This window comes from Pagrus major, chromosome 24, assembly GCF_040436345.1.
Source record: "Pagrus major chromosome 24, Pma_NU_1.0".
Classification (NCBI taxonomy): domain Eukaryota; kingdom Metazoa; phylum Chordata; class Actinopteri; order Spariformes; family Sparidae; genus Pagrus; species Pagrus major.
Window position 1 is genome coordinate 18,167,712 of NC_133238.1, and position 17,257 is coordinate 18,184,968.

Genomic DNA, 17,257 nt, shown 5'->3' on the forward strand with positions numbered 1-17,257 from the left:
ATTCACTCTCAATCAGAGCAGGAGTTGGATTCGTCTAATAGGAACATACCAGCATTATTGTCATGTCATTGAGAGGACGCGTTGGCCACATGGTCTCCACCCAGTGGGCGGGGCAGTGAGGTGATGTGACAAGCAGGTTCAGCAACAGGTGAAACCAGAAGTGAGTTGCACCTCAAGTTGGACCCTGTTGGGACTGAAGGAGGATTGTTTTGTCTTTAATTTGATCTACTTTTATACATTTTTCCATTTAAACTTGGATATTTAACAGCTGTGGACATGGACTGGACTATATTGAGGACTTCAAGGCCTAAATCACATTTTCATTGTACTTTTTTAGCCTTTTAAAGCACCAAATAGACTTTTTTCAATGTTTTGGAAGTTGTGTTTTCAGTATTTTAAACCTCATGTTGAATATACTTGAGATGGGAACCTCTGTTGTGTTTGAAGTCAGGACTCCGAGAGGAGTCTGCTGCATGCTTTTGCTTCTCTTGCTCTGCTGTGTTGGAGGGAAATGTGAGCTCCAGGAATCAAAACCTGCCACCACAACCGACCTCCCCGCCGCCAACCCTGTCAAACCTTTCGACAATGGACCCCAGGCCTTTCCCGAGGAGGAGAGGGCCAACCTCCCTGTGTTCACCATGGACTACCCTCGGATCCAGGTCCCCTTTGAGTTTACACTCTGGGTACTGCTGGCCTCTTTCGCCAAAATTGGTACGTTTTTAATGACTGTGTTGAGCAGAAAAATTGCTTTGTACGGAAGAAGAGTTGAGCCACAAGTTTACTGTTAAACTTCAGTCCCTTTCTCACATTAATGTGAGATAAAACTTTACATTTTGCATAAATCTCAGAAGTTTTTGGTTTAAGGAGCAAAAAAATGCGTGCAAACTTTTCCTTCCTCCCTTAGTGTCATGGGTTCACCCTGTCACAACGATGTGAAAAAATACTGTACTGTTCCTTTAAGTGACATCACTAAGAGGAAATTTCATAATCTGAGAGTTTGACTGAATTTTTACTTTGAAAACCTTCTATGTCAAGCAAAACATGTCCACCCTGCAACTCAACAAACACAGGGAAAACCATTTTCAAGATGTTTTTCTATAAAACATGATTTAGCTGCATGCTAAGTGTGGTGTTAGCTTGACCGCAAAAAGAAGTCTCCACAGAATGACCAAACAGCAGCCTGAGTTTTCATTGTGTTTTCTCCAGGTTTCCACATTTACCATAAAATCACCATCTGGATCCCTGAGTCCTGCCTCCTGATCGGCATCGGCCTTATCGTCGGCGGCATCATGTACTCGGTCAAAGAGGAGCCCCCAGCCGTCCTCAGCTCCAACGTCTTCTTCCTCTACATGCTCCCGCCCATCATCCTCGACAACGGCTACTTCATGCCCACCAGGCCGTTCTTCGAGAACGTGGGCACGGTGCTGTGGTACGCCGTGGTGGGAACTCTGTGGAACAGCATCGGCATCGGGCTGTCCCTCTTCGCCATCTGCCAGTTTGAGGTGTTTGGACTTCAGGATATCAACCTGCAGGTCAGTTAGAGTCATAGTGGGTGTCAGAAAGGAAGTGGTTACCTCTGATTGGAAGGTCAAAGGTGATGCAGTGTGTGTAATATTTATGTTTGTGATTGTTTTATGTGGATCAGAGATAAAGTTACATTTTAAAGTGAAATTTCTCTGTCACCTCACCTGCAGGAGAACTTGCTCTTTGCCGCCATCATCTCGGCTGTGGACCCTGTGGCAGCTCTGAATGTGTTTGAGGACATTGGAGTGAATGAACAGACCTATATAGTCATATTTGGAGAAGGACTCTTCAACGATGCTGTCACTGTGGTGAGTGCAGGGGATGCTTGTTTGTTTGGACTGTATCTATAAAAATAGACTGTTGTGCCATCTAGTCACAGCATACTAACGAGCTGGGTGATATGGATGGAGAATTATTCTCCTGATATGAGTCTAGAAGTCCTCTCCTGGTCCTAAAGTTTCCATTACAGTGACTTAAATGCATAAAATGAATGCCTCCAGGCCGCCATTGTTACATTACTTGTGACTCCACAGCAACCACTTATAATTTAAATACACATTGAAAATAAAATTCTAATAATGTATTTTATTCAGATAGAGCTCTCAATGTGTTTTTCATAGTACTTAGACACTAATTTAAAAGAAAAAACAACACACTAAAATCAGTCAATCACAGAAAAACATCAATCACAGAAAACATCAATAACAGTAAAAAGATCAATCAAAGAAAAAACATTAATGATAGAAAAAACGTTAATAACAGAAAGAGCAGCACGAATAACACTCAGAGATCAATCAAGTAAAAAACATCAATCACATAAAAACATCAATCACATAAAAACATCAATCACATAAAAACATCAATCACATCAACATGAATTTTGGCAACGTCACATGACTTCTGTGTATTTAAGAGTCCCGATCTGTTCGGCCCCTGTGGTTTTCCTTCAGTCTAGTTTGTCCAGTTCTTCACTGTTGGTTGAAAGGGATTGTCAGTCGTGTGGCCTGACTTTACTTTGGCTGGTTTCACTTGAGAGGGCGGTTTCACTCAACCCTCCTTGGCACTGATCGTCTTTGGGTGAATCCCAAAAGAGAATTTATAAATAAGCATGTCAGCGTTGCCAGCGGAGTGACATTAGTCATGTTAGCACACAACTGTCAGCATACAGAGATAAACAGTTTCAACAACAGCTGAATGGAGCAGATTCCTCAGAGTGTTGTTAAACCTGCTTGACGACACAGCTGCAGTTGACACACATCCCTGATCCACATAACCTTTCATCTGTTTTATTTTCCTGATCTTTTTTCTGTCTCTGTCTCTCTCCTCAGGTACTTTACAACATGTTTTCCTTCCTGGCAGACCTGCCCATTGTTGAGTCAACTGATGTGTTTCTGGGAGCGGCCCGGTTCTTTGTGGTGGCGGCCGGCGGCCTCCTCTTTGGCCTCCTGTTTGGATTCGTGGCTGCGTTCACCACACGTTTCACCCACAACGTCCGTCAGATCGAGCCGCTCTTCGTCTTCATGTACAGCTACCTGGCGTACCTGGTGGCCGAGTGCTTCGCCATCTCCAGCGTGTTGGCGTAAGTGTAGGCCAAAAGCAACTTTCTAAATAACATGAGCAGGCAAAATGCAATATCAGATGAAACAGGTGAATGAATGATAGGATGGGGAGTTTTCAGAAAGTAAAGTCAGTTACTCAAGTACAGTACTGGAGTAAATGTACCAACTTACATACCACCACTGCAGCACACAAAGCGAAACACAAAGATAACAATCATTATCCTTTGGACTGTTTAGATGTTTCTGCAACTTGTACAAACTTGCTCTTCCACTGTAATTATCACTGTATGTGTGGGAAAAGTGATGATGTTGACAAGGTGCTTGTGCAACACTCATTAAGACACTAAATAGGACAGTGTGCACTGAAGCAAAACATTTTTTAAAATGTAGTTGTTTTTTTTTTAGCTCAATTAAACTTAAAACTTTCTGTGCCTGACACATTTCAACAAGTCGCGTCCAAAAATGAGTAGAAATTAATGCAAACTGTCCAGGTGAGACAACTAAACTGAGATTTATCAATCTTGTTGATAGAAGATCTAAAAATAAAGGCAAATATAAAAGAAAAAGACAAATATATATAAGTAGGATCAGCCAAAAAAGCCTCAAAAACATGTATACAAAACTTTTTATATGCAAAGAAAACCTGATTTCAGCTTTTTGACTATGCCTTTTTCAAATAGTTATGATTAAAATGTTTTAATGTTGGTAAAACTCAGTTACTCAAAACAATTACAAGTAGAGGTTGAGAGGTTGGAGGCTAAAATGGCCAATAATTTTGAGGAGGAGCTGTATTTAGTTCAGGGAATCAGGCGCACTACTAAGTAAGTTAAACAAATAATTTTAAACAAATGTCCCTCCATGCAGGCTTATAACATGCGCCATCACCATGAAGTACTACGTGGAGGAGAACGTCTCCCAGAGATCCTGCACCACCATCCGCCATGTTGTCAAGATGCTGGGCACCGTCTCCGAAACCCTCATCTTCTTCTTCCTGGGCGTCGTCACCATAACGACCGACCACGAGTGGAACTGGGCCTACATCCTGTTCACGCTGGTGTTCGCCTTCATCTGGAGAGGACTCGGTGAGAGCCGTCACTTAAATCCTAACAAAGCTCCGTCTATTAATCAGATTAGCTCGTCAAATCTATCTCCGCTTCGTCTTGCAGGCATTCTGGTGCTGAGCCAGATCGTCAACCCGTTCCGGACCATCACGTTTAATTTCAAGGACCAGTTTGGACTCGCCTACGGAGGCCTGCGAGGAGCAATCTGCTTCGCCCTGGTGTTCACCCTGCCTGATACCATCAACAGGAAGAACCTGTTCGTCACGGCTTCGATCGCCGTGATCATATTCACCGTCTTCATACAGGTGAGAGTTTTGACTGGAGACTCAACTCTTATTTTATCTCTTATTTATATTTATATATATTTTTTATATTTGTGCATTTCCTTATTATGTATGCCTTTAATTCATTAATTCCTGCTTTTGATTTTTATGCTTTTATCCGTCAAAAAAACCCTCTGACCTAACGACTTTCACCTCCTTTGACCTGTTAGGAGCGTCTATGCCCGCCCTGTGGCCTGCAACAGCCAACGAGTGATTTCAGGAGTTTCTCTTTGAATAGGCTATTTTTTTCCACCTGAGCACTTTGTTTTTGACTATTTTATACTCATGAAGTTAGTTTAAATAAGGAAATAAAGAACTATAATGAGTTTTTGCCCTTGTTACTGTCTTGCGGGGGTATTTTGAGGTCATAAAATTGATTTTTTGGATGTTTCCTCAGAAAAACATGTGTTAAGTGTCCATTTTCTGTGATATTGTCATTAAATTTGAATGTAAGACTTTATGATGTGGACACATAGTGTTTTCCAGCTAATAGGGACGGTTACAGGTCAACTTTAGGTTTATATTTGCATTAAATCTGTCAACATAAAACAGGAAATCAACTGAACTAAATCCAGGGACCATGCAAGTTTCTGTGGATTTCCTGTAATGATTATTGATTACTGCTCTGACCCCTTTTAAATATTTTCTATCTTCCTCTCAGGGCATCAGCATCCGTCCCATCGTAGAATATATAAACATCAGGAAAACCAACAAAGACCTGCACACCATCAACGTAGAGATTCACACCAGGGTGAGTATCAGCTCTCACTTTAAGCTCTCATTTCTCTAATGGATTCAGTCTGGAGCTGGTGAATCACACTGATTGTTTCTCGATGTGTGTTGTTCAGGTGATGGAGCACGTCGTTTGTGGTATTGAGGACTTGTGTGGACAGTGGAGCCACTATTACTGGAAAGACAAGTACGGTCTCTCTTTCTTTACTCAATATCAAGCTGGATTCTTGCAGATTTAGACTGACTGACTCATTGTGTTTTGATAAACCACTCATCTTTACTCTTTTGTGTTTGTGTCAGGTTTAAGAAGTTTAATGACCGCATCTTGAGGCGTATCCTGCTTCGAGACAACCGGGCCGAGTCCAGCATCGTGTCCCTGTATAAGAGGCTGGAGCTGCAGAACGCCATTGAGATACTGGACACACCGATGGGAGACATCAGCGCGGCGCCATCTATAGTTTCATTAAAGTACGTCCTATAAGACTGTATGTTTAAAAGATGTTCATATCTATAGCTTCTGACCCTGATGCTCAACTCTGTAACTCAAAAGTTAAACTTATTATTGAGTTTTCACATCCAAGACTCTGAAACTGTATCTGCTCACTAACTGACTGCATCAGCTAAACACATGAAATCTAATTTGCCTCCAGCTGATGATGCTGTTTTTCCCATCGGATGGAAGTCTTAATTGCCACCATCGTAACGTCGATAGCAATAAAACAAACATTACATTTCAGTTATATCTCCCACTGTTTCACCGTTCACTGCTCTCACCTCCTATCAGTGACGAGAGGAAGGAGGCGTCTCGACCGAGGAGGAAGTTCATGGCTGCTGACGTGAGCAACATGCGCGACATCCTGTCGAAGAACATGTACAAGATCAGACAGAAGGTAACGACATCATCTGAAGAGAAATCTTTAAATTATGTTGACTCCTGTGTTGTTTTTATATGGTTTAAGACAACTTTACCACTTAAATTGAAGTTTTATGCTTCTTTTTGGGAGATTTTCTACCTGAAACTTCATTTATTTAATGTTTTAGTGTGCCTGCAGTTTTCCACATGTGACAAAAAGACAACATTTTTAGTTTGCATGTGAAAATGTGGAGTTTTAACAGACCTAAACCAATAATGCTGTAGTCTAACTCTTTAATAAAATGCTCATTAATCGACTAAATCAGCTGGGCACTGTAGTTTTTAGCAATAGTTACTCTAGCATGAGTAAATAGTGGATTTGTTGGGGACTATTTTCAGTGGCGGAAGAACACACGTGTGTTTGTATCGTGTGTTTGTATCTCATGAAATAAATCTCAATGTTTTCCAGACGTTGGCGTACACCAACAAATACAATCTGCCCGACGACAGCCGGACCAGGGAGATTCTGATTCGCCGCCATGTGAGCATCAGACGCAGCGTCCGTTCTGGAAGTGTCCGTGAAATGGTAGGTGGGGACAATCAGGGAATGTAGGCATCATATTTATAATGTCCTCAAAAAACAGAAAACCTGCTTGACCTTCACTCCTGTTTCTCCTCCAGCCTAATCAAAGCATCCCCAAGTCTTCCAAGTATTACTCCCTGCAGCCTGGAGGGAATCTGGAGAGTGCGTTTGCCCTGAGAAGAAGAAGTAGTGGTGGCGGTGGTGGTGGTGAAGTGGACCGTCTCTCAGACCATCTCCAGGCCTCTGCTGATTCTCCACGCTCCTCAATACGCTCTCAGGTCCCTATGAGGAGGCTGAACACCATCGAGGAGGTCCGCCAACACCCGCCCTCTCCTGGGGTGGACGTTTTGGACGAGAGGGGTCCTGGACGTCTGGGAGGTTCTAGTCTCAAAGGCCGGAGAGCACCGGTTCCTGCTCCCAGGAGGCGCAGCTCAGGTCATGGAGACGAAGACCACATTGACTCTATAGAAGAAACTGAACCTGTGAATCCTCCTCAGCTACCTCCGCCTGGTGGATGGGTACCTGAGAACCAGGACGCCAGAGAAAATGGAGCAGGAAATCCTCTGCTGAGACACTCGTCACAGGGCTCTCGAGGCTCGAGGAGATGATGACGGACGGAGAGGAAGTACTTTGAGTCGACTCCAGAGCTGCTCTGGAGGATGAACTACTTTTATTAGTGGAGCTATAAAAGCAAAAAACAAAAAGAATTAGCGACAGCTTTGTTCTGCATCTCAGGGAAAATGCTCAGAGGTTGGTGAAAATATAAATAAGATCAAGTGTCATGATGTCATCTGCCTGTTCTTGGGTTGCTTTACTCTTTTCTAAATAAAATATAAAGAACAATAAACCTTCCCTTACCTCATGACGTCGTCCCATCTGTGCAACACAGGTGAATACACCTGAGCACCACATGACCCCGGTGAGCAGTCTTCCACCACACCCATCAGCGAGATCTGGGGTCAATTGTTTTCCATTAGTCTCACACAGATTAAAGATTTCTTCAGGATCTACATCCAGTCCGGTTTCCTGATGCATTTGGAGGTGGTTTCATATCACAATATTGGATTCAAGCATTTAACCAGTGCGTTTTTAAAACCAGACGGAGGGCCCATAGGTGCAGTTAAACTCAGGAAAGAGGAGATGGAGCACTGAACTCTCTCTCCATCGTTAATGTCCCTTTTATTATCATCCGACTCTCTGACTGCCGTCCACGCCCTGTATCATCTTACAGAGTTTATGTCCTTATATCTGCCGGGCACACGGAGCAAGATCCATAAAATATTTACTTTCTGTACGACGCTTTGTGATGTCTTTAAAGAAACTTGACTCCACTTGGACTGCAGACTTAAAACCGGGAAGAACAAAAGACAACCAGGTGTTTAAAACGGCACTGAAATCGCATTTTACTAAATTACTTACTAAAATAAGCATTTTTTTACAGTGTACTCATGATTGCAGGCACCATTTTCCTGGATAAAAATATCTTGGCATTTATTGTGAGATTGTGTGCATCAGCCAACGAGCAGCAGAAGTAATTTTTCATCACCTTAACTAAGCGTAAAGCCTCCCCATTGGCCGGCCGGCTCCCCACGCAGCACTCTGCTCTGGGAGAAGGCGTTTGTCTTGATTACGCTCAGCTGCTCTAATTAAAAGATGTTCGTCCGTGATTAGCAGCGTTTATATTATTTACTGAAAGTCACCGCAGTATGAAATTAACAGTTTTTGTTAAAGGAAAAATAACAAACTCATCATAAAGTGCACAAATTGGGGTTATATTATAATCAGTGGGACTTACGGCGCAAATATGAAGATGAATTAAAGCAGAGGATGATCACACGCAGAGAGGTTTGTTGGAAAACGATCCAGTTTTGTTCTTTTACTTTTAGTATTTGTTTTATTTTATCACCTGTTGAGGTAGTGTTTCAACCCAATGTCGACTTATTCAATCATTTGTCACTTAACACATGTTTTTCTAAGGAATTTTTCAGGCGCCTGGCAAATAAATGCCATTTTATACCCCTGCCTGAGAGTATCAGGGACAAAAACTCATAACAGTTCTTTATTTCCTTGTTTACACTAACTTTGTGCTGATAAAAAAGTCAAAAACAAGTGCTTAGGTGGAAAAACAGCCTATTCAAAGAACATAAAACTGCATAAACTTGCACAGTTTCCAAGTTCAAGGCTTTAAAAACTGATATAAACTAAATATTACTGGATTTTAAATCTCAGTGACTACATGATACACCAATCATCCGGAGGCTGGCATGGAGTGGCTCAGGAGAGAGTATGAATGAAGAGAGAGAGGTTCACTTGTCTACACGGTCAATCATTGGCTGTTGTAGGCTCTAGGGCGGGCATAGAAGCTCATATCTGCTTAAAATTAACTGCCAATCAAGCGGCTGCCATCTCAGGATCTCCGGTGTAGAGGGATGATGGCATCTACTGAGTTTTTTTGACAGATGAAAGCTTGAAGAAGCATCCACAATCTCAGTTTTTTGCCTTTTTTCCCCACAATTTAAACATGAAATACTGTGTTTTGGACTGAATATATTACTGAAATTGATCTGCTGGACAAAGAATCATGAGAGTCCAAGCTTTCTAATGATGTATAGCATGACTATACACTTAAATTAAGTTGGCCTATTATCTAAGCTATGTTTGTAAAGATTGGTGAACTAGCTGCTAACTGTACAATAACAATGAGCATTTGTTTATGAACGAACACGTGTTTTCTTGTCTTTCCCCCTTCCCTGTGCTTCCTGTGCTCCTGCTGGTGTCTCTGTGCTGTGGGTGTGGACTTCATCCCCCTCCCCAGTGGTTCCCAGCTCAATGCACCTGCCTGCAATCAGCTCGTCATCTGTCCCAGTCTGCTCACCTGCATCCCGTCAGCTCAGATCAACCCTGGCTTCACTCAACCAGGCTCCTGGGAAACAGCTCCAGTGAGCTGAAGTAAGCGTCCTTACAAAGTCAATACAAGTTATCATTTCAGACTCTAAAGCAAAGGTGAACAAACACTATTTTGGTTTTATGTTATTGGTAAGGTTGCGCTTCTAGTTATTGTACCCTATCTAAATGTGCCTAGACTTCGCAGTTCCAGCAGTCGAGGAACTAAAACCTCCCTGACGAGCAGAAACTGGTAAGATCATCCATAATGCAAGTTTTCTGAACATTGCTTATTAATTTCTCTTTCAAACTTAAATACTGTTCCTCTTATTTCAGATTATTGACGTGTCCATGATGGGAGGGGTGCACTTCAAAGGAAAGCGGGTCATGAAAGCGTAGGTTTTGCAAATATGTGCTGATGTTGCAACTCAATACAAAATGAATACAGTCTGGTCACTTTTGGCACCATCTTAAAGTCATTTTATTGCAACTGCACTCACTTACTAACACTAGCTAATGTTGCTAACGTTGCTGATGCATGACATCGCCAGAGGCAGGTCATCAGATTACATTCAGCTTCCTCTGGAGCCACGAAAAGCTTTATACTGTTTTTCCACATATGCAGTCGTACTCCACCAAAACCTTTAAACACACTTTAATGTGTAAATTTGGTGGAGTTACCCTTTAATACGGGAGTCTGGGACACAGCAAATGGTGAACTTCAAAGTGCCGCCGAGGATAATACCTTCATGTTATGTGGAAACTATTATTGATCAAACCATCAGCAGAACCACTCATGTATTTATGTTTACGCTTATTTCCACATCTTCCATACAAAGACTGCATGTATATCAGCATCTGATCAATAAGCTGTATCTATTGATAAAGAGCCTGAGCTGGAAGCTTTGACTGAATGGAAATCCAATAGAGACCGGGCTGGTGAGGGTTTATAATGTTAAAAGCTGCACGCGCTCAATGAGGGCGTTCATGCTCGACAATAAATATGATTAGTGGCATGGAGAATAGCCGCCTCATCAAATATGAATCATCGTCATGCATTTTTAATGACCACAACAGTTTACTGTAACAAACAACAAGTCTGGGAAAGAGGATGAAGATTTACAATGTAAAGACACGAGAACCAAAGTACTGTACTTAAGTACACCTCAGATGTACTTTACTTGAGTATTTCAGTTTTCTGCTACTTTATACCATCATTCCTCTACGTTCGGAGGCAAATGCTGTACTTTTTACTCCACTACGTATTGATAACTTTAGTGACTAGTTAGTTTGAAGATTGCAAAGCAGCACATTTTAATTAATTAATTTAATCTGCAATCAGATTTTAAAAAAATATTCTGATAATCAGAAAAATGCTAAGTATCAGATGTGATGACTGGACAAAGCCGACAACACCAACGCTGATAGCGCCAACACCAATAACGCCAACTCCGATAACGCCAATGCCAAGTTTGTACGTGCATGTTAATGTTTAATTTACTTTAACTTATACTTTAGATACTTAACTAAATGTTTTGTCTGAGTTAATTTCATTTCAGACACTTTAAGACTTTTACTCGAGTACTATTCATACGGGTGGCTTTGGGTACATTTTACACTACGTCTGATGCCTGCAAAGCTTTCGGTCTTTTTCTTTCCTCTTTGTGAATAAAGCAGATTCTCCACATCATGTTTTTATTCAGGGAACAAACAGCAGCAGGTTCTTGCCGGGTCAAAGTTTGTGCCCGACATTCATTCATCAGCGTGAGTCCTGTCAAAAAGTCTTTCATCCAAACACTAAACGCCTGCTGTAAGCCGCTTTGAATAAGAACATGAGAGAAACGCTTCAGATGTAAAAAAGCTCAAACCAAACGCCTGCAATATCTTTGCCTCCAGCAAATTTGCATTCTGATCAAGAAAAACGTCCTGGTATGTGGGAGGCACTGGCAAACATCCTGCTTTATGAACTGTCTGTCAGCTGCATATGAAGCAGCACATACTTGCTGAGGGAAGAGGCGAGAAGGAGGGACAGCATTCAAATGTGGCATTGAGACCAGAGAGAGGGAAACAAAGGAGGGAAAAACAGATTGTGTATTTAAATGTATCGCCTCCGGTGAAGCTTCAGTACCGACGAGGGAGAGCGTCTCTTCCTGTGCAGCAGCTCTGCAGCCTTCACTTCTTTGTATTATTAGCAGCAGTTTCTGCTTCGGTCAGCTCGGAGACGAGAAGCAGCCGGAGGAGAGTCGGAGGAAACTTTAAAATTGAGCTTCTGGGAGAGTTGAGGGATTTTATTTGAGCAGATAAAGGAGCGTTGGGTGAAACTGAGGAGGCAAAAATGAACCAAACTGCTTCTGTTTCTCATCAGATTGACTGCCAGCCATCCAAGGATACCAAGGTAGGATGGATTCGATCATGTTGTGCTTCCTTTATCGTGCCCTGAGTATTTTTTTTCCGACACTTTGTAGAATCACTGCATGAATCTCCTTTGACAGGAAATGTACTCGTGAGTATTAAAAGTATGGGAGCTTAAACAACAACACAACACAGAAAAACAGAAATGGATTAGTGTCATTTCAACGTTTCATTTTATACCAATAAACATATTGTTATAAAAAGGAATGTTTCTTAAATTTTTATACTATTATATATGATGTCATTAGATTATTATGGCTCATGCATTCATGTAAAAGCAGGGCAGTTATGTCAAGGAGGTTTTGTTTTCACCCATTTCCATTGGTTGGTTGGTTTGTTACCAGGATTACACAAAATCTACTGAACCGATTTCCACAGAACTTGGATGGAGGATGAGTCTCGGGCCAGAATAGAGCCCATCAACTTTTGGTGTGGATCCAGATTATTCTCACTTTCATTTAAAGTCTTAATGAAACAGAAAGCGTAATGTTATTTGCTTCAGCATGTCTATGGCTAACACATGAGCGAGACCTAATGTGGCATCTGAGACTGACTAATGCCAGTTGGTGGTTTTCTTGCCCCTAACGTTAGCTGCAGGGCTAAAAGACCAAAAGCTAAACAGCAGCTAAACTCCATAAACCACCTCAGTGCTGGACTCCCTTTTGTCAAACTGGCAGCAGTTGGTCTCAAAGTTTGTGTTTGGTCACGACACCGGCCATGTTCACTTGGAGCCCAGTACAAATCGCTGTTATTAGCGACGGGCCATCTGTTCATCAGGAAACTCTAAATCACAGAGGGATCAGGCAGAGCAGCCGGAGGACGTTGGAGAGAAAACCATCAAATGTGATCTATTCACACCCATAAAATCAATGTTTTTGTGCAGTAATCAGTGAAACTCTTACGAAATCTTGCTCTGTGCCACTCACTCAATGCTTAAAGTCGAAGATTGATTGATAATGACATAAGCACACGAGACATTTTGTTTTAAAGGAAGAAATCGATTGACCAAGTTTGATACAAAAAGTCAAAGAAATTGATTTTTTTTGTACATTTTTGGGGCAAATATGGTTAAATAGGTGCACAAGGTAACTGTGGATATGAGATGTGGACACAGAATATAAATCTGTAACAGTCAAACTTTCCGGTTATGGAGTTTATACATAATTTTGTGATTTACAATATTTCCAAATCCAGTTCAAATGAATAATTATGAGCTTCAGCAATAACTGCCTCACAAATCTTATTCAAATGGTGCATATTTTGGTTGTAATGAAAGTTATATTATATAGTGATAGTTTGGATTGTAAGCGTATCGGCATGGAAACTAAACAATGTGCTATTAAATGTAAAAAAAAAACAAAACATAATTTTAAATTGAGAAGATTTAGTAGATTTAGAATAATTTCACTGCGATGCCTCACGGTCGGACAGCCCCTTCCAACAGGGAACTGAGGCTGTTATTGCTCTACAACGTTGGAAATGAAAAATCGGGTCGACTTCAACCTCCAACGTTGGAAACATTTTGAATTTCGGTTTGGGAACGACATTCGGGTTGACGTGAAAGATATCAAGACGTGATGTCAGGCAGACCCAAAGTATTTTTAGACACGAGCAGAGAAAAGTTAGAAAACTCGGTTGGAAACATGTTGAATTTTGATGTCAAATAACTTACCCAACGTGAAAATTTAAAGTTATTAATCCAAACCATGATGTTTTCCTAAACCTAACCAACTACGATCTGGTACACCGCACAGTCATGTTTGTCCATGAGCTTTAGCAATGCTGATGTATGTTGTTCTTGGATCCTCCTATATTTGAGTCTCGTTGACAGACTCGTCATGTTTGATATGTCAAACACAATACGGAGACAAGATGACAGCAGCAAGAAGAAATAAAGGCTCCGACCTTAAAGCGCTTCATTATCGCTCGCAGTTTATGCAAAGCGGTTCTTAGCCGGCAGCGGATCTCTCAGACGGGAGACGAACAGTCAGAATATAATCCTATACGATGCTGCACAGCATGCAGCAGGGGAGGGAATAATCCTACAGCTTCCATAAGTTATGCAAAGAAAACGCTGTTAGAGGATGTGGTACTTTTTTAAAGTGCTTCCACAGGTACATGAGATTCGATGTTTCTCGTATTGTCTGGTGAAGAATGAAAGAAAGAAGAAGGAAAACATCAAATCTGATCTCTAAAGTGATTTTACAGCCTTCAAAAACCACCAGGAACACTTGAGGTTTTCACGTGACAACAGCAATACAGACTGTAAACTATACAGGGATGCTTTGTGGCTTTTCATTTGCATTATTTAGCATGAGTGGTTTTAATTGTGTCATAAATCATCGCTCAGTAATCCACTGTCATGCGCTGCCTGCTTCATAATAAATAAGCTGGTGCCTCTTGAGATACAGCCGCTGTATACAAGGATTTACTATCGCAGAGCTGCTGATGCTAATGAAGAGATACAGATTTTCATTTTCACCTGGATTTGTTGTTTTGAAGTTGAGCCTTCCTCCAGATATGTGGGATATACAGTAAAACTGATGTTGGCCGATATGGATACAGACAGATTAGTGCTTATTAGCAAATTAGCAGCGTTTTGAGATTGTTTAATGACTCTAATTTGGACCGAAACATTGCGTACAGTATTGTCAGGGTGAACAATAACTCAGGTCCTGACAGGAGACTAAAACTCTCCACCCGAGCTGAACAACCTGTTCTTGTTCCTGGAAATGTACGGAAATGATCCTAAACGCCTTTCCCTCTCGGCCAAAGTAAACTCAAAGCTGTTGTTCAACCATTAAAAAATTATAATTATGCCTGCAGATGACCTGTAAGTGCCCCTAATAGCTGGAAAACACAATGGGTCCACCTCATGCTGTATAGTCTTACATGGTCCAAGTTCAAATTAAATAACAATATCGCTGAAAATGAACACTTAATACTTGTTTTACTGAGGAAATATTCAGGCATCTGGCAAAAAAAACTGAATATAAACTATATATTACTGGATTTAAAATCTCACTGGCTTCACGATGCATCAATCAACCGGAGGCTGGCGTCAAAGTGGCTCAGGAGAGAGGAGAAAGTAGAGCGAGTGGGTCACTCGTTGGCTGTTGTAGGCTCTAGGGCGGGCATAGAGCTTCTATCCCGTCATGCATTAAAATGTCTAAAAACGAGATATTTTGTTAAAGCTTTTGTTGCCAGTTGCACTTGAATCAGCTTCCTGGAGTTTTGCATCTTGGTCCTATTTGCAAAATCTTAACAATGAAATTAACAGGAAATAACCAGAAGAAATGGCAAATTAGTCTGATGATTCGACTACGATGTCCTGATATTTTCTATTCTTTCAGGGTGTAAAACACATTTAGACCTTTTATGCGACATTAAATATCACCTCTGAACATGTTTGAAGACATAAAAATACTCAAATACATAAATAAATGGTCTCATTAACCACTCGTTAATGCAACTCCACCACTCTGCCGTATTCCAGTAACTATCTGGTAAACGTCCCTGTCTCCTGAAAGAAAAAGGATTGAAATGGACAGAACAGTTTCCACGCTGAGCTCATTCAGCAGAGCAGCTGTGGTAACCCTCAGTCCACACGACTAAACGAAACAGGCGCCAAACACCTTTTTACAGCCTGTCAATCATCTCCCTGTCAACACAGTCCCAAATCAGAGGTGTGAAATCTAAACATAGTCGTTGCCAAAGTGTACCTAGCAGATATTAACTGATTCGGGTTGAATCTTTCCTCACTGTTAAGGACTTTTTTTCTCTAAACTGGCGACATGTTAATGATTATTTTACTTAAGATCGGCAGTATCAAGGCAGTGATATACAGTAGAGACGAAATGGTGACAAAATTAAATGTATTTGTGTCGAAGGATGAATTGAACAGAATTAAATGAAACATATTTTTGCGACAGTCAGCCAAAGTTTGAAACGCACGATCAATATCCATGAACTTGAATCCTTAAGATTAAAGCTGCATTATGTAAGAATTGCCCATCTCTGTCATTCATACTCCAAACAAATAGGGGGCAGCATATCACCAGGTAACCGATAACTGCTGCTAGCTGTAGCTGCCAGCTAGCGGTCATAACTTGCTCTGCCCGGACAGCGAGCTCGGAGCACCGGGGCAGTGTTGCCGTTGTTGACTATCAGACTGTCACAGGGGCTAGCTGGTTAGCATGCTAACTTTAATAGATATCTTTGCTGTGCAATACATGGATGTCGTCGACATAGCGTCAAAACTGACGCTTAATTTTTTTAAGTTTTAAACTAAAATTCTTACATATCGCACCTTTTTTTAAAGCTATAATATGTATTAAATGTCTAAAAACAACCAGATCTTTGTTGAGTTGTGAACTTACATCATCCCAAACAACCCAACAAAGTCAAATCCAGCCATCCGGGATATGAAAACTGAACTTAACACAAATAAACTTTAACTCACCATCTCATCTGTGAACATTTATGCTTCGTCTTTGTTTTCTAGATTAATATCATCAGATTTTAACTAAAATACGTGTAAGGGAAGTCTGATAAGACTGATTTCATTAACGTGTTAAACATCCGACATCAACCACAGCAGACCCGACATAAGAATCGCTGTTTAAAATCAACGTATGCATGTTTAAAATGAGTCACCATCGTGATTCTCCCTCCCTCCATCCCTTCCTCTGTTGTTCATGTTTGCTGGCTGTTTTCGTCATGCTGGTTGTTGCTTAGTAACTTGTTATTCCTGGACATTTTAATCATATATACTTATACAGTAGTCAAACCCTCATTTGCACAGGGTCAGGAGAGTAGGAGTGTATTCATGCTTGCGTCGCTGTGAGTCAGTTGTAGAAGCAACAAGCTTTAAATGCCCCTTAAATTGAGGAGAGGTTCGTCTTTTAAAACTTCTTTCATCCTCAGAGATGTACTGTTGACTGCTCTGCTGGTGATTTGTTGACATCGTAAACATCTTTCTGTGTCGATACACTGCTGAAAACCTCCATTTGAGAAGCCCGACCTTGAGCTCTACAAAGATTGAGTGTGTATGTGCAGAATTAAGAAAGCCTTTCATTCTCCACCTGCTGAAGTGTGTTGAGCAGCATCACACAAAATCAATGTGTGTGTATTAACTTAGCATTTTATATATTATAGAGCATTTTATTGCAAGCAAGAGAAGAACGTTTGTATCAGATATTTGATCATTTGCCAAAATTGCTCAAAAATGACATTAAGTTTGGTAACTTAAACAGTCAAACCTGTTTAAAGACATGATGGAAATATAGCATTTATATTTGTTTTATTTATTAATATGAGGAAAGTTA

At 41.0% G+C, this 17,257-nt stretch overlaps 1 protein-coding gene across 1 annotated transcript; it reads left to right on the top strand.

Annotated features, from left to right (window-relative positions):
• Positions 1-177: 177 nt before the first annotated feature.
• On the top strand, positions 178-7,497 carry LOC140991968 (sodium/hydrogen exchanger 2-like). The gene is made up of 12 exons (XM_073462145.1): positions 178-711; positions 1,207-1,532; positions 1,695-1,832; positions 2,853-3,103; positions 3,948-4,165; positions 4,250-4,449; positions 5,129-5,218; positions 5,316-5,386; positions 5,500-5,667; positions 5,984-6,089; positions 6,522-6,638; positions 6,734-7,497. Exons 1-12 carry the CDS (start codon positions 405-407, stop codon positions 7,241-7,243), a joined length of 2,502 nt encoding a protein of 833 aa, XP_073318246.1. The 5' UTR covers positions 178-404; the 3' UTR covers positions 7,244-7,497.
• Positions 7,498-17,257: the final 9,760 nt, after the last annotated feature.